This window comes from Xylocopa sonorina, chromosome 9, assembly GCF_050948175.1.
Source record: "Xylocopa sonorina isolate GNS202 chromosome 9, iyXylSono1_principal, whole genome shotgun sequence".
NCBI lineage: Eukaryota > Metazoa > Arthropoda > Insecta > Hymenoptera > Apidae > Xylocopa > Xylocopa sonorina.
In genome coordinates this window covers 6,645,735-6,667,123 of record NC_135201.1, presented here as the reverse complement: position 1 = coordinate 6,667,123, position 21,389 = coordinate 6,645,735, and the positions used below count along the sequence as shown (strand labels likewise).

General features: G+C 43.2%; 1 protein-coding gene across 4 annotated transcripts in view; it reads right to left on the bottom strand.

Moving 5' to 3' along the window:
• Dnc (phosphodiesterase dunce) overlaps positions 1–21,389 on the bottom strand; it is a 219,903-nt gene that overhangs the window by 113,067 nt on the left and 85,447 nt on the right. Inside the window, exon 1 of one of the 4 annotated variants that reach the window (XM_076901307.1) lies at positions 5,579–5,948. The exons of the other annotated variants lie outside the window; for them this stretch is intronic. Coding sequence (XP_076757422.1) covers positions 5,579–5,730 — 152 coding nt within the window. The 5' untranslated portion in view covers positions 5,731–5,948. Of the gene's footprint in view, positions 1–5,578; positions 5,949–21,389 lie in introns of those variants that run through there. 4 annotated transcript variants of the gene reach the window in all.

Below are 21,389 nucleotides of genomic sequence, written 5' to 3'. Positions count from 1 at the left end.
CGAACCACCGACGACTATAAATACGAAGTTAATAAAACGACTCGGCGGTGTTCTTGACCGCCAGAACGCGGCGCCATGTACTGGGTGTTTTAACAGTCGCTATACGTTATCGTTCCTTAACTTTCTGCTGTTGTGCCTTCTGATAAACAGTATTGAATATTCATTGCTCGATGGAAATGTTCGGAATCGAGTTTGAGTGTGCAGCGAGCGTCCTTCCATTTGAAACGCGAGGCCAGACAACTGTCAGTGGATTGCGATCGTTCTGGCTCGCGCTAAATAAATCGCTAACTATCCGCGAAATTACCCATTCGCAGCGGACCGCGATTGAATTCCGTACATTCTTTTTTCTAGCGCGCGTAGAAAGCAAACGTCCGGTATTTGGCGCCGCGAGAATTAACGCAGCGAGCGGTCCAATTCTCTCTGGTGTCGAGTAAAGCAGAGCTTTATGCCCTTTGTAAATTCGTTTGGCTGTGTCGGCGAGCTTAAAAGCTGCGGCGATATTAAAAACGAAAGGCGTGAATGGTACTTTACTCACGGTTACAACCACGCCACGACGCATAGAATGAAAAGTGGACTCACCTGGAACAAAAAGAGATATTCGGGTTAAAACGAGCGCAAACATCGTAACATATTCCGTGAAACACTCAAGAAGTCAAAACACCCACAATAGAATTATTCTTTTCACTAGAGAACCCACCGTGCATAACGTTGCATAAGCTCGAAATAACATCAGGTTCAATCTAAACGCGCGTTCCATTTTCCCAACCGGTTAAACAAAGCAACGTTCGCTGAAAAATTAAATATACGGCAACCTCAGAGCCACACGCGGAGGCAGAACCACATTTTTAAAACCATAGCCAGTCCCCCGCGTAACAAAAATAATTCGCAAAACGAGCAGATGTGCACGGGCACGATGGAAAAAGGCAATCGCGGTGGGATTCAACCTGCCCGCGAGAAAAATGAGAATCGGTTTCCTCTCTGGTCTCGTAGCCATTTCCATTTCCAAAGGAAGGCGAGGAACGATCGTATATTATTTTTTCCCGCCATCGCTTTTCGAAACGCGTCGAACGACTCCAGGTTCCCAAGCTGAGGCGATCTTGAAACGCGCTCGCTCTCGCAGCGTCCCAATAGAGAAGCGTAAGGCGCATAGAAGCGGGAAAAATGGAGCCTACCACCAGCTAAAATCGATATTATCCAGATTTCATCATTTCGTCTTAAAGACGTTCGATTCTAGAGCCTCTGTCGCGTTTCGTCGGGTCTTCTCGCGAGATAGAGATCACCGGGTATTACAAGTCCCATTTCGATACGCGAAGGATTTAGTTTAGGCTCTTTCCAAGGTCTTTCCACGGATGAAAACTTTCATGCGACGTGCGGAGGTATTAATTTTCGCAAAAATCGAGCGACAGTAGATCAAGGATTCCAAGATGGAGCTATAAATTCAATGTCCCATTACACCGTCTTCCAATTGCGCTGTCATCGCGATCGTCGTCGTTACAACCGGAGGAACGGTCGCATCAACGGAGCTGACCGCAAAAAGGAACACGGTGTACCAACGACAAGATAATAAACGACAGTTCAACCGTGGCCATTCGAGTTTCTCCAGACGTGGTCGCGAGCCCCAGTCACGTCAGAGATGTATAGAGATAAACAGGTTGAAACGGATCCTCTGTCTACGGTTAAGTGGAAGGATTGGGGACAAGTGTATCCTCCTATTTTCCTCGCTCGAGGACCACCTAAAACTCTCTCGACTTCCATTCCGGTCGTCCTCGAATACGCTCGATCGTATCTCGCGGGCACACGATAAGTACGCGTGTATGAAGACTCTCGGCGGATAAAAGCGTCTGGAAGGGTTTCGAAAGCACTCTTACTTTCGTCTCTTCTCTTCTCTCGATACCTTAATTCTTCATTTATCTGCGTGGACTTCTCGCGAGCAAATAGAAGTTCCAACGGGACACCCTGTACGTGGACGAAGTAACGCGAAGCTGATACAACGGAGAAGACGCACGATGGTAACTCTACGTCTGCCGTATGAAATATGACACGCGTTAATTGTTTGTCAAAGGGGGAACCGTAATTAACCTGTCCACTAAGACAATGTAATTGCCAACCTTCGAAAGACTCGTTTACTGAGAAAGGAATTAACCGTCTGTACGTGTGAAACACCACGTATCGACGGATTTCATTGGGATATATTCATCTGACCTATACAGAAAGTTGTAAAAAAGTAATCGAAGAGACATAAGGAAAAAGGAAATTCATAAAGCGTATCGTGTCGCGATGTATCCCCTCAAGGATACCAAAATCTATCAGACTATGAATAATGTATGAAATTACAAACGAAACTGATAGTACAGTCGTGTGACATTGTTTCAGAAACGAATGCTGATACGGTTTAGCAACGAAAATTTAAAAAAGAACATAGAATCGTATTGTAAGTTGGTGAGAAATGGATATATCGTTCGCACAGTAGTTTACACGGAGAATCTCTAAAAAATGGTAAACTGAACGAGCCTATAGCGATCCACGATGATCGATAAAGATCTCGTAAACCGAAGGAGTGATCGCTGAGGTAAGAAATTTAATTTCGTTCCACCCCTCTGCCCTCTGCTCGGCTAGGAAAGGGTCTCGTCTCGTCGTGTTGGCACAAAGGGACCCTTCTAGGGTTGCTATTACTTTTTTTTTTCTATATGAAGCACTATGCGCTTCGCGCGCGTGCTTCAGCGACGATGGCTTCTTTGTGGTCGGCGCGTTTTATGCATTTAGTCGCGACGCCGATCAAGCTCATCGATTACACGGCTGCGGTCATAGCCATTCGAAAGTGCTACGTGACAACGTCCAGATTATTTATCCTGCGTCAATATACTGGATGTCCAGAAATAAGCGACTGCACCGTTTCATTTTCTTACGTTACAGTCAAGATCAGAGGAAGGGAATTTCTCTAATTTTTATTTTAAATGCTGTTTAAAGGCTTTGTCGCTGTGACACGGTTCGTGGTTCATTCGTTCTTCTCATCTTCGATCGTTGAATGAACAAATTTCTTTGCGAATTAAAGATGCATCTTCTAGAGCCTCTCTACCATATTTGCCTCGTATAATTATTGGCAAATAATACCGCGCATTATGTTCAACTCGCATAAGCAATGTTCAATAAGCTGTCTCATAGCCAGGAGAAAAAGAAGGGAAGTAAAAAATCAATAGTTCCATTATCGAGAAAACTTTGCAAGACTCTCTTTCAGAAAAAGAACTTCCACCACGTCCCTCTACTTTCTCTACACTTCCAGCTATCCCGTTTAATACTTAAAACAAACTTAGCCATTATTTCCGCAGCACAGTTCTTCACTTCTATTGATATAGGGCGCCAGTGAATAGAATCATTATACGTAACCAAACCTAATCTAACCGAGCTTAAATGATGCCCAGAACTAAACTTACCTGACTCGAGTCAGTTCCTCCATTACAATGACTTCTGTTTAGTAACTTTTACTGTCTTCAGGATATTCAATACCAGCAATAATACTGCGCGTTGATGATAATACAGTCTGATCCGATAAATGATAATCGATAAAAAATCCATTGTTATTCAACCGGGCTTAAGTTCTCGTTAATAACCGCTTTTGTTTCATTCGACGCCGTCCATTAAATCCACTACACCGATTTTGATGGAGCCAGCCGGATTTGCAGACAATTACATCGATGAATCAAACGCGCGACGAGTCGAAATTAATTGCCTCGTTCGCGCGTGCTAATGAGGATTTAACCCCGCCAGGGCATCATTGGCCGATGGGCTGATTTGAAAAACAATTTCACCGATGGGATCAGGTTAATAATATCGTTCCGAGGCGCTGACGGCAGATTATTCGAGGGGCTGGTATTCGTGACGCTCTATTTGCCTGGATAATCAATGAACTAGCTTTGCATTCGTACCCGATGGAGATCCTCGAAGGATGAATTCCAGTTAGAATGAGAATATCGCGATACAATACAATTTCACGTTACGCGAACGGTATTAAGTGCACATTGAAGAGCAATAAGAGGCTGTTTTTAAATAATCGAGAAAGAAGTGAAGAGAGAAGGCACCGAAAGAGCGTGGAAACTGCACCGGAAGTTCAGTGGCGTGCGTCGAACGGACTTCGATGTTCGTTCGCAGCAAGAGCATGCACTTCAACGCAATTAAAATTGTTAATTAATTTGTCTTCGAAAGTGGGACGAGCGTAGTTGCAGTCGCCAAGTGATAGAGTTGCGTTCTACGCCGGAAGTAGAACGAATCGGCACAACCTGGGGTTGAATGATCAAATTAATTTTCCCACGCCTGACTATATCAATTTGTTTCTAACATTTCCTTATCGCGCCCTTCACCATCGAATAGCTGTACGCGTGGCAGTAAAAATTGCAAATGTCAATTAAAACGAGAACGAAACATTTGTAATGGTCAATTCGAAAAAATATTGTCCATTAAAAAGTTTCGTTCGATTGTGTCTAGATGATTATTTATTCGTAATCCGCGATAACCAGAAAGCACGGGATTCAATTTTCCATTTGCTACAATATTCCAGCCTTTATGAAAAAAATTGATTTATTGATTTGCCGGTCCGTAATGGGCAAGAATCTACCTTGCCCCAGTATTACAGTTAATATTAATTCCCAGCTCGCGTGCGTCTCGTTCGGATCGGTGTATATCCGCGCGAGAATCGAGCAAGGACAAGGCGGATCCAGAACGCGTGAGTGGAATATCGGAACGAACGGAATTGTCTGCAACAATTGGCTATTAATATCCGATACACGTGTCTCGGTTTTTTTGCGAGGTGTATTCGCTTAGCCAAATGGCGATCAGAGACATTTCCAGCCAGGGGAACGAAGAGAGAAATAGGGAGGCGATGTTTATGGGTGGTCCTGGATCATTTTAGGACAGATATCTCTTGGATTATGCCTGTTACGTGATTGTAATGCAAATGCAGTGTTTACTTCGAATATGAATGACATTCCATAACAATAACGATGGTGGTAGTAATAGTGCGCAACTAATTTTTTATCACATATTCAGAAAGTTTGAAAAAAAATTATCTTTTCGCTTAAACATTTGTTTTTAGCCATCTATAGTGCTTCGAACCATTTCACACCCTGCAACAGACCGGAGACAGTAATCCTTGTGTTTCAGAGGCTCTAATCGCCTTATCGAGGATTTTCCTCACTTCGTACCATCGAGGAAATGGCAAGGAAACAACGAAAAGGGAAAAAGAAACCATCAAGACGCGACAAAAAGTCTTATCAACTTCCGGGGACGTACTAACGACATCAGGAAGAAAGAAGGTAGACCCTTCGAGAGGAAACAGTTAACTGGATGGCTTTTTAATTCTTTCCCTTCGTTGATTGGGTTTCATACTATATATTTCCGAAATAAAAAAAAGAAGAACAAATAAAGTATAAATTTCAGCTTCGCAGCTTAACGAACGAAGAGAAGTAGAAAAAATGTGGAAATCAGGGAAAGTGGAAAAGTATGAAAGTATAGGGAGACACCATAAAACCCATGGCTTTGGTTTAAACAAATTTCGGATGAAAAAAAAAACAGAAAAATAACTCACCCACAGATCCACGAATGCCTCCTTCTGGGCACGCTGCTTTGCGGTACCAGCAACAGTGGCGCCGTGCCTCTGGTGTTCCCACCAGGCCCGCTGTTTCCGGATCCACCGTCACCAGCCGGAAGCCGTAGCTCCGGTACCTGTAGACTGCTCATGTTCCGGCGTGTGCCGCGTTACGTCACCAGAACGCCACCCCTGCGTCGTCCTCCTCGACTCTTCGGCCAAGCATTATTTGCCTGTCGCGTCGACTAGCACGAGGATCCGGCGAACTTCCGGTTCGCCAGGCGATCATCCGCGTGGGCTACGGAACGGACATCGCTGATCTGCGAACGACGGATGCCGGTCGCTTCGCCTGGCATCCGGTTAGAGGAGACTGCGCATGGTAAACGCGATATTTTCAGGGGTGAAATGAGAAAGGAATAACTCTGCAAACCCTTTGTAAGGAATAGTTGAGCATTTGATATACTTTTTTTTTAAGCAAAGTGAATTTAGGTTTTGGTTTTATTAACAAAGTGACTTTTAATTAAATCAGAAATCATTTTTAAGCCAAACTTCTGACCAAGTGATTCAGGTCTTTTTATCTTTTCGGTTGAGTGAAAAGCATCCTTTCAGAAGAATTCAATTTCGCCACCTTACAAAGGGTTGAAGGAAGATCTTCAGTTCGCCAGCTGAGTTTGCATAAATTTGGGCGAATCCTTTCTTCCTGCTGGTACCGATGCTGTGTGCCACGTTTCGTGTTCGCGTTCTCAGCTCCGCGACTTCGTTATTTCTCGCGATTCTTTTACGTTCCCCCGTTCTCCAAGTAGCTGTTCGAGTACTCGTTAACGTCAGATGTAAAGAAAGATTGTTTGCTCGTCCGCCAAGCGATGTCAAAGATCCCATAATTAATGAATCGTGATTCTTCACGGCTATCAGACCCTCCCTAATGATTGGATCGTTTTTTGTCCATAAAAAGATAAAACGTCAATCCTGACCGTAAACACGCGAGATTTACATAAGCGTAATGATCGAAGATACGTCGATCATTATTCTTTAATTATTGATTTAATATTCGAACACGATACATTCGGTTGAAAAAAGATACAATTTTAATATCCTTCTAGGTTTAATATCCATCGATGACAGAATATAGATGTAAGAAGAGGAAAAATTCAGGAAAACCTTCTCTAATTGCATAATTTCTAGAATTACCAACCTTATGCCACTTTTACCCCGGATAATGGCATTACCCTCTACCAACCCACGGAAGACTAACTGAACGAGTCTAACGACGCCGAAAGCCACTAAAAAATTGAGAGAAAAAACGCAGCAAAGGGAAAGTGCCGCAAAAAGGGCGGTGTTCTCTTTCGTCCCCTTTTTTAGCGGACGTTGGGAAAATTAGAATGCAAGGAGCCAAGAATCGTGGCGGTTCTGGAGTAAAAAAAAGGCGGGAAGCATCCGGCGTCCTTGATTGAACACGTTTAATTTCACGGCGAGGGGGTCGTGGCACGTCGAAAGATCGCTTCGACTATACTTAACCGAAAGTACAAGTCATCTAGAAACGTTTGATCGACCGTGACACAGAGAGCGCCTACACGCGCGGCTCAAATAGGTCGTCGAGTAATTCGGCCTCTCTGAGAGATCAGCCTCCCATTAGCTGGGCACGCCGTTTTCCTAATTAAGTCTTCCTTATTTATTTCCCGTTTTACGGACCCTATCGATCTTGTCCGAACATCAAAGGAAGCCTGGCAAGTGTCGAGATTAGGAGCGTCGATGGTACTTTCAAGGATGATTCCAAGAGATTAAGGTGCGGACGCGGATTCTTTTCTACTAGCAATCCCAACGTGGAATACTGAAATTTAATAACTCAGGACTTAAAGTTCGAAGGTTTCAGTCGCACAGTTTGAAATTCCAAAAGTACAATTCCAGCTCCACTCTTATCTGATCCGTGAACCTGTACTTAATTTATCGCCTACAGGTAGAATTACGAAATACACGTTTCAAAATTTCTACGAGAACCTTATCTACGTCACGAAGTAGAAAGCGAGTTTAATACCGTTTGATGGAATTCCTGAGAGAATTTCGCGAACGTGAAAACGAAGAAGCATTTCGAGATCTCATGGTTTAAAACAGTCGCGTGTGGGATTTGAATTTCAAATAAGTAGGGAAAAGAGGTTCTGTGCTTAAAACTTGCCGGCTTAAAATCACATTATCTCCCCGAGCTCTTTATACGTATATTGAAAAATGATGTAATTAATATTTTGTCGGATTAAAACTTCAATTCAACCGACACACATTCCCGCTGTTAAATAATTAAGAAGATTTATTATAAATGAATCATCGTTTCGTTCCGTGTTATTCTTGCTCGAACAATTTCCTCCCATTTTTCTTTTCCGCGAATTAAACTTCCGGTCTGGTAACATACGACCGTACCGTTTCGCGGCTCGCGTTTCCGACTCCACTGTTCAATTAATGTTCGTTACCGCAGAAATGGAATGTCATAATGCTGTCTCGTGATCCGACACGGGAGCACGAACTGTTCACAGAGAAAATCTCGTTCCATCTATCCTCCGGGGGATTGTTGTATACCCGACTAAAAAAAACTGTTTTCCACCCAAACCGTCGAGCAACGCGAACATTCAATTTTTTTCTCTGCAAATGAATCCTGTCGCGGAGGAAAAGCATCGCGCGAGACATGGATGGCCAGATGAAGAACCTCGACTCTGCGGCGGAAAAACAGCAGATCTCTGTAAAACTTTTTCTTTCGAGAGTCCACACGATTTTATGCTTCGCCACGAATTGGTGACGTTAAAACCTTCTCTTGTTACGAAAATACTCCGATTATAGTATCCGACTTACGTAGCTGTACGTGGCAAATTGCACGTGTTGCGGCGTATATTCTACAACCCTGGATACATAATTGCAAACATGAATATCAGGAATAGAGGCGAAGTCAACCTTGTTTCCTAGGGCGGGAACGGTTCCCGTCGCCTGTACACTGTTCCTCTGTCTTTACTGAAATGCAAGCGATTGCTTTGCATTGGTGTGCTGCGACCAATGTTATAATTCATTCAAAGGCCCTAGGTGTTGATGCGAGCACGCTACGTACGACATTATCGTCGACTATAAGCAGGCGAATGGAATCAACTGTTTCAGACAATTGCTGAAGCCTCGCGAGCGACTTTGCCTCCATGCCAACTTGAACAAAGCTTCGAAATGGGATTTTCGATCGAACCGACAATAAGATTTGATTGAAAGCAAATATACACCTTCAGAATCTTCCTTTTAACTATCGCATTAGGTTATCAGTGCCCACGTTTCACGTCGAACTAATTGTTCTTTCCGCTGAAGCGACCAAAATTCGTCTCTCGAGGGGTTCGAGGTTATTAAAAACTTCGTCAGAGTTAATAATACACCGCGACGAGTATTTTATAATTTTGGAGACCACCAGAGGATACGCTCGTAGCCAGAACAAGCGGAACGAGTAACTCGATAACGCGGTAAAGCTTCGAAACAACCATAAATCAACGGGAAACAAAATCGGGCAGGGTATCGCGATTCGTCTCGCGTACCTGAAAATTTTCGCGCACTACACAAACGCAACTCACCTTTTATCGCGCGTGCTTTTTGTTTCCGGCTGACGTGTTCCTTCCTCCGGCGTGCGAGCCTCGCTTGCAAATTTCAAGAACGCGATATGAATCACGTCGATGCGCGTGTAAATATTTAATTTTCATATCGTAAGGATAATCTGTAGGCGCGCGTGCGCGCGCACGCGAATTCCTTCTACACGTCGAGTGAAACGAATGCAGTTTTTTGCTCGACAACGAGGAATAAATTATGGTAATGCGCGTCGGACACAATGAGCACAGTGTAAGCAGAATCGTACCTCTCAATCAGTATCCAGAAAAACCGCTTTTTGCAATCATCGCCGTTGTGTCGATTCTAAATTGAACAAGCTGTATTCTGTCACTTTAAATAACACGAGATTATGACGGGGCTTCGCGTGCGACAATTCACGGTTTCTTAAATAAAATTTAGAGAGACTACTTTATTCTCGCGTCGTTTAAATTCCCTGGCGCGTATCAAAGATGCAGAGGATCCTCGACGCTCACCCCTTTGACGAAGGCCGTCAGCCATCGGGATCCTTCAAAGGGCTCGCGAAAATTTCGCGATCGATCGCCGAAACGTCCAAGTTAAGACGCTCTCGGACTAGAGAAAAAGTTTCTTTGGTCGAGGCCAACGATGCCTCTAATCAGAGGCTGAGCTCGGCTGAAAAGACAGCTCCTCGCCGCTGTATACGCTTCCTGCGTCGCGTGAAACGCGTCTATTCATCCCTCTGACACCTTTCTCTGTCGACCGGCAGAGAAAAACGCGGTACATTCTCGGTTTAATTACTTTTCTCTCTCTTTTTTCATTCTTCCTTCTTTTTCCCCCTATTCTACTTCCCCCTTTTTTTTTTGTTGTTCCGTTGTGTGTAGAGTTTTGTCGTTAGCCGTGTCTCTGTTCCACTGTGACGTCTCCGCTCGTTTTATTTTCCCTGTTCAGGAAGGATCTATCCGCGACAGAATACGCGACGACTGATAATTACTGACGACCGTGGAACTGCGTTCCGCTCGTGAACCCTGGCGACCTGAATTTCGAGATTTAAAGCCGATAGGCGATCGTGCATGCTTCCTCTCTCTCTCTCTCTCTCTCTCTCTCTCTTTCAGAAAGAAAATTCGTGTACCAAGAATTTCGTTATTTACAATCCGTGAAAATAAACTTCTTTAAAGTTATTCCAGATAAATATCACTAATCGATTCCTTTTCAGTACCATTGGTCCTGGTATTGTTAATAAAGTATCGAGCTGGATTTTGTTGATTACAGAGATGGCAATTGCTGGTCAAATTGGACACGCGGTAACGCCAAACGAACGGGAAATAGTCACCAATTCGAACAGAATTGAATAATCGACAAGCAATCGTTGAATTTCAGGCTCGATGAAGCTGGTTCTCGGCCACACACGAATTCCTGTCGACCCTGCGACAGAATCGGAATTCCCAGCATCCTAATTATCGTGGAATCTTGTTTACAGGCCGAAATCTGCCGGCACGAGGGGAACATCGGTTCCAGAAGCGCCACCATATCCACGGCCAATCCTCCAGGACACTCGTTTAACGGAAAAGTCTTCCACAGACACGCTAGAATGGACTTCTTTCTTCTAACTTACGATTGGTGCAAGAATCGTTTATCTTTTGTTGGCAAAGTAAAGAGGGAAGTTCCTCAAGACATTTTATTGTTTTTCCTTTGGCGTCCACGATATTTCCCCGAGACACGCGGCGCTCGAACAACTTTTGTCAAAGCGCAGGATGTTCGAAAGAGCAGTGGCACGGTTTGCTTTTAAAAAACTCTCGAAACAGACAGAAGATTTTTCAAGGTTGATTTTGGAAGCGAAAATCAAGAATAACAAAAATTGCAGGTTGAAGCGTCGCGTTCGTGGAAAACGATTTTCAAATTACGCGCACGCTGATCGTGAAAATCCCTAATCCTGCGCGACGCGTGACGAATCTCTATTAAACTGCACGCGGGTGCAATAGCTTATGGGATTTTACCATTAGTGCGCGTATGCGCTACGAACTTTTAAACTCGTTCTTTTCGAAAACCAAGCATCGAACGTAATTTTGTTATCCTTGACTTCGAGCTCGTTTTGACCTCTGGAATGATTCCTCCACCCTGTACACAGGATTAGACGTCCCATAAAATTCTCGTAAATACCACCCGAACCGTCGACGATACACGAAAATGTTTCAGATAAAAGTTGAGTAGTTTCGAGGTGTAAATAATTTTTTCTAGGCTGACGCGTGTAGGACGTATTGAGGTCAAATTTGTTTTTCTAAATAGGGTCGTATATATTTAATACATTAATCGATAGGGTTCGCGACTCTCGATAAAAGAAGAATAGAGCTATTTATGAAGAAAAATCATCAGCAGAGATATTTTAATTAGAATATCGCAAAATGTCACATTGCACTATGCTTATTTACTCCCACGCTCCTTTTCGCAAGTGGCACGTGTCATTTTATAGTTTTCGCTGTACGTGTGCATGTATTAATCATCGAGGGGATTTTTTCAATTTCAATTTGGCATATCTTCCAAGGAATTGAATGAAAATTTATCGTGAAATGGTTGCTCCAAAGGAGCCCCAAATTTCCCCGGGTAAACCTGAAATGTCGATTGGCTGGAACATTTCAGCGAACAACAAAGGGACAAGCATTGAGACGAGCATACGTTATCCATCACGGTAATGGCTGGAAGAGCTCCAAAAATATAGAAAGATATTGGATTTCGTTATTCTACGACATTTGCTCCTGTAATCGGGACCACCTACGAATCGAACGCCTTTCAATCTTATTGCATGGAAATTCCAATTACTTAGGCTGTTCGATTCGAGCCGATTGTTCCATATAATCTGATTGATTCGACGCAACCTGGTTCCTACAGCCTCCTTTGCTTTATCAAATTAATTCCAGCACTTTAAACCCTTTCAATAAGGTTTTCTAACGAACTGTTGACATTTCGCATCGATTCGCTTTTTCTAACTCTGCTCGATCACTTCCTTTCGTATGTCGATTGATCAAACCGAAGCAATTATTGTAATAGTCCTAGAGGAGCAGTCTTTAATGCCCAATAATCACTAGCTTCGTTAGTTCGCCAGCTATGAATAAATATCGAACGGCTTAAAAAAGAAAAGAACGTTTTTTATCGCCAATTAATATGCATTTTATTGACCATCTAGGAGACATCGGTACGTGTAATCATACACAATTACGGTAATTAATTCCGTAATATCGATTACGATTAGCTGAACACCTCAGTTACACATAATTGCACCGCAGAGCCGCATCCACGATCCGTCTGTATTATGCTAATATGTCGCGGTCGCGGTTGGCTTCATTTGCAACTCCCTTTCAGTGGGCATTACCTGTATCGTTCTCGATTAATGCCCATAAACGATAATGCTCTAGTTAGGGCCACTTGAATTTCAAAACGAATTATATTTTTTTCACTGCCGACAATCGAGCACTGGCTGCACGCTAATCGCACATTGTATTTATTTCAACATTTACATACCGATTAACGAGGTCGTAGTATATTAAACGATAGACTGTAACAAACGTTACGCTCGCTCCTGTTATTTAACGCTAAATTCACGTGACTACAAGAACATCCGATTGTGGAAACTGACACGCAAGACGGGATTACAAAACGCTACATATTGAAAGCTACGTCCATCGCAAACACTTTTTGCAATCGCTGCGGAACTGGGCGATGCGAGATCGATCGTTCAACGATGGTAGTAGATCAGAAGCAGACGAAGCGCGCCAAAGTCGCTCAGCCGTCGTGTTTCTCGTTCGTATTTCAATATTTCCATGAAACACCGGATAAAATACCGCGAGCATCCGGCTTATTTATCATCTTGGTCAGGACCATGGAATTTACGACAGAATTTCGAGGATCGTCTGCGGATTCATGGGACTGCCAGCGCAGGAAAAACACCATAAAACGGCGAAAATGTTTCCGAGGGTACGAGGGGTGCCCCTTAACGTGCACGCGTTCAACGATATGCTGCGAGATGAATAATGGAACGAGTTTAGCTGTTATTTCAGAGAGTTCGATGCGGTTAAGAGTTTCAAGTTCTGTGGACAAGACGGGAGTAACGACAGAGGAGAGATCGCGATCAAACATTTTTTTATACAACAAATTCTGTTTCGTGTAAAATTTCTGAAGCGAGACTGCATCTCGTGAACGATACTTAGGTAGAGACAGAACACGCAGCGGTAGACGGACTTAAGTAGATCCGGACAATAGCCAGACACTCGCGCAGTTTCCGTTCCCGCGTCTGAACATTTTCCAGCAAGCAAAACAAAATTACAATTTACAACGAGGACTTTCGTCCCACGAATTCAACCAACTTAACCACTTGCTCGCTGTTCTACGCTCGTGGGGTGGCAAATTTTGTCTCAACTAGGGGAAAGTTGAAATTTATGCGATAGAATCACGTAGAACGATAAGAGCCCACGTCAGACTGGAATTTTTTTCTTTTCCGCGGGTACCTTTTCTTCCCTCCGATCAATCTAATCAACTTCTCGCGGTGATTTATGGGGATGGTAAAATGTTACAGCCCCTTCGGCGAGTTTCATTGCGAGGAAAATTGAGTTGAAAATCGAGAAACAGACGGTCGCGATAAAAACGCGTTTACAAGAAATTTGAGATGTGTTTTCTGCTTCTGGCGAACGGAGGAACCGATGGCAATCGATATTCACGGATAATTAGCGTCGATCACTGCGAAGCAACGAGCATTCCTATGGTAACCGGGATTGAAAATGAAATGAGCGATTCGTCGATGACGATCGTGCAACTCGAAGTCGTACAACCGTTCCAACGAGTGTTCCAAGCATACTATTAGCCAGCAATTTGTACGTCAAGCGCAAGTTTTTCAGCGATATTCGCGAAAGATAGTTAATCTCAACTTTGTTGAATTCTAATGTCGAGTAATTTGTTTCGATGAATAAATTGTCGGCCGATTTGTGACCATGGATTGCTTAATAACTTCTATTGCAGAAAAATGGAGGATTTACACGTAGGAAGAGACAGGAACCGAATTTTAACTATGATAATACAAATCTGTATAACGTTCTACAGTAGCTTGCACATTAACAATTTTGATGTCTACGACAATTCCTCTTCCAGGAGATGACTGTGCAACTACTACAGTGTATAAACTTCATAATCTCCAGCGAAATTTAGTAGCTACGCTCCAGTTACCGAATAACTTCACAGAAACAGCACCGTAACGTTGATAATGACCGTTAAACTCCCGGCGGAACTAGTGCAGCCATGATAACGGCTGAAGGCCTCAAAGAAGCTTGGACAAAGGTATCTCTGAGACTAATTACGCGACGAATGGAGCAACACGGATCCAGATCGGCATTGAATCTGCCGGTGGACTCGCATTATCCGCATCCTGCATGGTGTTGACCCGTGATATGCTCAACCATTGTGCTGGTAAACCGCATGTCACCCTCGAAGGTTAGCTATCGATCAAACGGACACGCGATACGTCGGCTTTCGGGTTTCCAGTTGGGCTTGGCTAGCAGTTCTTGCGGGAAAATCGACACCTACTCATTAAACATTGAGCAGAGTTCCTAAGAAGCTTGAATTTCTTTCGAACGATGCACTCAAATTAAAAGAAAGAACAGAAGAGGTTTCTGTAATCCTTCAACGAGATATAAACCTACACGAATCCTGTTCGCACGAGTACCAACGCAGCAGTTGGCGCTTGAGGTTGAATTTTGCAAAAATTCGTTAGCAAATTTCCATTCAGAGGGATGAATTGAGAAAATCTCGAGATCCCATTTTACGGGGAATCCAAAAAGTGGGAAAGTTGGGTGTCGAAAGCGGAGGTTGATCTAATTCCACGGCGAAACAACGAAAGGGAGCACGAATCTGATTCTTCCGCTCTGCAAGCTCGCGAAAAGGAGCAGACAATACAGTGGCGAAAACGTACGAACAAAGAGAGAGAGAAAAAGTGTACTTGTTTTGCTGTGCACTAGACGGGGGGGAACGGAGAAGTATAGAACAGGTGGAGTTTTGCACGCGAACGCTGCGTGAAGGTTGCATTGAATGGACCAACCGAATAGGAAACGAGGGCGAGCGAGGAGAAAAAAAAACAAAACTACGCGCTCTGTGTTGTATCCGCTGGGTCCGCGGAATATCTGCGGAAGATTGGGGAGATTAGTTCAATTCGGGATAAAAATTTCAGCGATAAAATCTCGCTGCGAAACGAGCCGAGGGAAGTTTGAAAATAATTGCAGCGGCATTGCAACTGCCGCGAGATCTACGAGGGATGGCGCGGGTAAAAATATCTACTTTGCCGTGGAAAAGTTTGCCGCGGGATGCACTCGCTCGCAATTTGCACTGAAGTCCATAGTTCAGGGACAGAACTGGCCTGCTATCGATTGAAAACATAATGCGCGACGATACATTGTTACGGCCGGCGACAGGTTTAGGTATCGGCGTCGATTCTTAAGTTTTCGCACGAGCTTCAAGCCAGTGGTCGAGGCTCGAGCCTTTTCCTCGAGGTCGGAAAATTTCGAACGTAGCTAAACCGCGAATTAAATCCAAAGTTGGAGAGGAGCGCTCGAGACTCGCAAGTGGAAACAATTTCCACGGAAGCTGCATTAATATTTATAGCTTAAAGCGGAGGGAGAAGGGTTCTCCGTTGAGCGTTCGTCACCCGATAAATGTAACTGACTAGAAAACTAAAATAAATACAAAAGTTACCCTCGCGCAAGATTTACATTGCAACACCTTTGACATGGAAATCCCTGGACGACGCACAAAGGCAGCGTACAAGACACGCCTCCGTTGCAAGGTAGAGAATCAATCATACGCGTGTATGTGTGGGATCTCCTGAGAGCGTTGCTAGGATTTTATTTTATGCGTTTCAACTATTGGAAGAAATTTCAAGGATTGACTCTGGGAAGCGAAATAAGACGAAAATCAAGGATAACAAAATTTTGTTTCAAGCTTCGTTCTCGAAGAAATGGTCCTCCAAAATCCAAGTACGTGTGCTTCGATGGTAGAAGTCTATAAGGCAGTATGACATGTGACGAAATTCTGTGTGACTACGCACGGTGGCTCCTAGATCTAACAAGCATTTTCAAAACCATTTTTCTCGAAAACGAAGCTTCAAATATAATTTCGTTCCTCTTAGTTTTCCTCCTTTCTCAACTTCGATTTTTCAACCAAATTTTCATCGCAATTTTTATAGACTCTAATCATTAAATATTCATGGAAGTTGATACAGAAATAGATTCATCAACGACACTTAATTTCAAAGTAAATTCTTGTGTCTTATTAAGTGTATAGGCGTTCCAAAACATGAAAGACGCATTCTGCCAAGGCTGCCATTAATATCTAAAACATCACAGTAGAAACTAGATGAACGTCAGCTCGTTGAACATTAGAGAGACTAATGGTGTTTCGTTCTTCATGCTGTACATCGATGAAACCGTGTGAGCTTTCCATATACAATCGTATGCGTCTTCCTGCCGCTATGCCTTCTTAAAATGTGTGAAATATGTTGGCAAAACATGCGTGAATAATTTACGGAAATTATTATCCCCCAGTTAAGAATTACAATTTAAACGCTTGCCAACAAAAGACGTCGATGACAACAATGTTCCACCAATAATTGAACTTTTCGAAGCACACGCTGAGAATCCTTTTAAATAAAAATTCAATCACTCCGACTGCTTTAAATCCCCGTTGAAAAAAGAGATTCCACGTCCCCATTCTTTTCAAAAGAAATAACAAAAAGTTCAATTACCCACCTATACGAACGATTTCATCTTGGGAAATCACAGTGACCACTCTATTCTCCAGCCAATTCAAACACTGACAATGGAGACGAGAGAGAATTATTCTCAGAGCATAAAAATCAGATACCAATTCGCAATCATTTTCATGTAATTTCTACGCGTAGGCAGACCGCTGGAAACATTGTACCCGTAACGTGGAAAATTAAAAGAGCAATCTCCAGAGTACAAAAATAAGTTGGTGTATCAGCGAAAAATGACTCGCGGACGACGAAGCACAGGGAACATTTCTCAGGATACAAAAATAAAGCGTTAGATCACTTTTACGCGATGTCCAAGCGATTACGAGGAACGGAATCGGAAAGTCGTCGAGGGTAGTTCCGTTTCGCGAAGTAGAAGCCGCTTGTCAAGTTCGTCGACAGACAGTTTCGATCTGTTGCCCGTTCCAGGGTGCCGTAAACGGGTATAAACCATGGAGGAATACTGCTAACAGCCGGCAGGTGTGAAGAAAAATGCTCAGCTCTCGAATCCGATTCGAGTGTCCGATTATTTTCAACGATATATACGGAGGCACGTGTTCGGAATTCTTCGATTCCTTCGAGACGTTAAATCGATCGGAAGTTACTCGACAACGTGTGCTGTCCATTTGGAGTAAGGGCTGCTCTCGGGTCGAAGAGGGCTGATTGTGTGACGTTAAACTTTCCGTAATTGCTTCTTTCTTACGAGTTTTAATAAAAATAACTATATAATCCCCAGCTTTGATGTTACTGAATTAAATTTGCAAATTGAGGGTGCTGGAGTTTTCCACCCTTCAAGAATATGCATATGAATTTCTCTGTGAGATTTTCAGTGAAATTCATTTGGAAAGTAGAGAATATCTCTACGCGATTTTCTGCGAAATATATCCAGGCAACATCATTCATAAATGATTAATAATTTACTAATATTGTAATGCATATGATAATTTATTAATGATTTCGATGTAATAAGAAAATCGATTAAGTAACTGGCGGAGTAAATTGGTTCGAGAAGTAGTTGGAAAATTAGTCGGAAAATGGGGTAAGAGACGAGCAAAGCGATTGCGTAACGAATCGACGGTTAACTGAAGTCACGAACTCGCATTTTTCTAATTCGACGACCTATCGAAGCCCAACAGCCTTATGCAACCCGTGGTTCCATGCCGCTGGAGAAATCGCTTCCAGCTCCGTTTGAGACGCGCCGTAAATACACGAGCGTGTAACGTCGCGAGGACAAGTTTATGGCGCCTCGTTAGAACTTCGACGGAAATAACGCGCAGAACAACGCGTGTGAGGAAGGGAAAAAAAAGTTGGAAATAATGAAACAAGAAAAAAGAATTCGCCAGCTCGTCATGCACTGCGAATGTACGTACTAGTTATTTTTCTTTCAACGTTTAGCATTCTATCCGGTTTAAAAATATTGCTGAACGCTATCGTGGTAGGCGTGTTTTATGCCTTTCAGTACACCATTTTATTATGTATTTCATTTTCATAAATATTACCGAGCAAGCCAAGTTCGATAGCTGGAAAAATTAAAAAAAGTCTCAGACGTAGTTGGGGTGAACTTAAGGGCGCAGCGTACAGAGTTAAGGGATGAAAATATCCTCTCAAAGAAACCTTGAAGGATGTACATAAAACGGAAGCACAGTTTTATGGTTCTCGATGATCCTTAATGGTGAAAACTTTTGCTAAGAAGTATGGACCGGATGAATATTGAAACGATTGACTTTCTTTGAAAATTTCTACCACGACATTGTACATCATTAAGCACCATTCAACTTGGTGGTAAATTTTTCCACGATTTTAAAGATATTCAAGATCGTGTCTCTTACAAACAAGTTTGTAAGGCAACCATGCTTGCAAAATCTATGCAGAGATCTCGATCTCAATAGATTTCTCAAATTTTCCAGTTTTCCTTGTCAGGATGCAAAATACAAGAAATCCATCGAAATTTATTACACTCCGCAATACAATCTGCACATATTACGAACTCTATCTTAACCACATTGCATCTAATCACGTTACCACAGCGTTCCGCCACTTTATCGTTTCACTCCGACCATACAATTCATTTATGCCAATTATTACTTGCTGCCCTTCTCGTCGGAATAGAGAATTTTCTTCTAAACGAACGAGTATAAAGGAGGAATATAAAGGAAGCTATTTTTAATACAGAGTTCATTGAAACTCGCGCTGGTAACTCGTTAAAATTCAGACAAATGGGAGAGAGGGCTTGGGTGTAGGGGCTGTGGAACGCTGAATTTTCGTTAATTCTTGGCCGCGTAACGAGCAGGCGTTTCCTGTTAAAAATAACGGCGTCCACTTTCCTAACTTTTCTGCGTCGAAATTGAAACGAATCCGCGTTAAAGTAAACCATTGTGGGACCCATGGGAGTGACTTTTGCTGTTCTGAAATTGTCTACCGTTTATCTTGTTTCCGCTTGGCGCGAAATATTCCGTATCGGTATAATCCGCGCCGATGAATTTTCATGAACCGGCCAGTTTACGTAACGTCATATTTCGATGCTGATTCCGTATTTCGATTTCACCGTCCATGTAATTACCGTCTTTTAATCAACTCGTTAGAATGGTTCGCAAATATTTACATATTTTCGCCGATTTGCCCCAGTCCACGTTATTTTAACAATAATTACTGATAATTAATTAAGGAAATAATAATAATAATAATAATGTAAACGAAAACCGGTAATACAGTATAAATAACTATTATGATTTCGTATTGGCGCGAATAAATTTATTGAAATCAGCGATGCGCGAATTTCAATTTCCACATGACATTTTTTCAGCAAATCGCTAAAGATATCAGCAAATAAAGCTTAAAGGGTGGAGAAATAGTAGCAGAGCGAATAGTATTAGTTTCGCGCTGCAATGGAAATCGTTCCGAAAATATATGTCTCCGGTTTAGAGGACCGGAAATACCAATAACGAGGGGAAGTTGGCGAAAAGACTCGAACGAGAACAGCACGCTTTTCATAATACCAAACAATCCTACGAGTTACTCGTAACAAGAGACCCATTACGTCGAACACTTGTACCAACTTAACGGGGCTAATAACTAATTATTCTCACTTTGTTACGTACGCTATTATACATTGCCACACAGCAGGTCTCGAATAGAAACAACGCACGAAAGAGAGAAACATTTTTACTCGAGATAGAACGAAGTCTTGGAAGTTTACCTGTTTTACGGTTCTTTGCTTCTTCTCTGAAGCCGTCGCAGTTTATATTCGAATAGAACGTATCTTTGTCCATTAATTCTCGTCGAAAATTTCCGTTTACGTGACACACAGCATTGGCACATGTTTTACATGTTTCGAATGATAAATAATGACTCCGATAATTTAGAGGCACACACGCACGCGAGACACTTGTCGAACGTCGCGATTAGGAATAATTTACCCGGCAACCCTTGCGCGCAAGATGGAGGAGACGGAATTGATTGCCGCGGATATCGATACATCATCCGAATCGTGTAAATTACAGGAAACTCGAAAAAGAATCGACTCAACCATAAAACAACCTCGCGATTTACGATCCAAACTGTACTTTATTAACTATTATCGCGAACTTTTTAATGAACGATAATGCCGTGAAAAAGTGCGATATTTGACACTTGTTGTAAACGCACTACAAGCGACAGACCGTGGGAACGTTGCATAACCGCGTCCATATGAATTATCACCCCTCTTGTTTCCCGCAAAACAGCTCGTACAGCGTACGTGTATACATAGCCACTATCTACGTACATAAATGACTTGTTCCTTATTCGAACTATCCAATGCATGAGTGAAAAGTGCGACGTTTCACGTTTGTTTTCGTACACAAGGACAGAGGTGAGCTAAAGCAAAAGCCTCAAGGTACGACGTCTTACTCTTACCAAGAAGTCGAATTATCGAGAAGAGAAGTGTCTCGCGTGCGCGCCACCCAACGCAATCAACTATCCAAGTATTTTACTCACATGATTCCACTGGATCCTGCGGCTTCCCTTCTAATCAACCCCGCGTTCGCCGGCGTGTCAATGTACCCAGCCTCGCAGAAATGGCGCCGCGCACACTCACACACGCATTTCGACGCGCACGGCCACGAAAAGCGACTCGAGGAAAAACGGTCTCCAATCACTGAAGTCTCCGGACGGGGGACAAGCGCAACGAGGCAGGCGTTGGACGCGAGAAAATCGGAACGCGGACCGTTGAAACGAACCGCGGCACGGTTCACTTCCGACTGGCGAGCCTCGTTTCCGCCGCGCGCGACCACGGTGCGAATTTTCAACGAGCGCAGGACGCGAGAAGCAAAAGCGCACACGCACGATGCGCGTACGGACCGGCACTGCACACACGGCTGACTGGCCGTGTCGACGGAGCTCTGTGACAGACGATGGAACGGAGCGAGGGTAGGAGCGGAACCGCGCGACCTGGCGCAGGGGGGGCCGCGACACTGC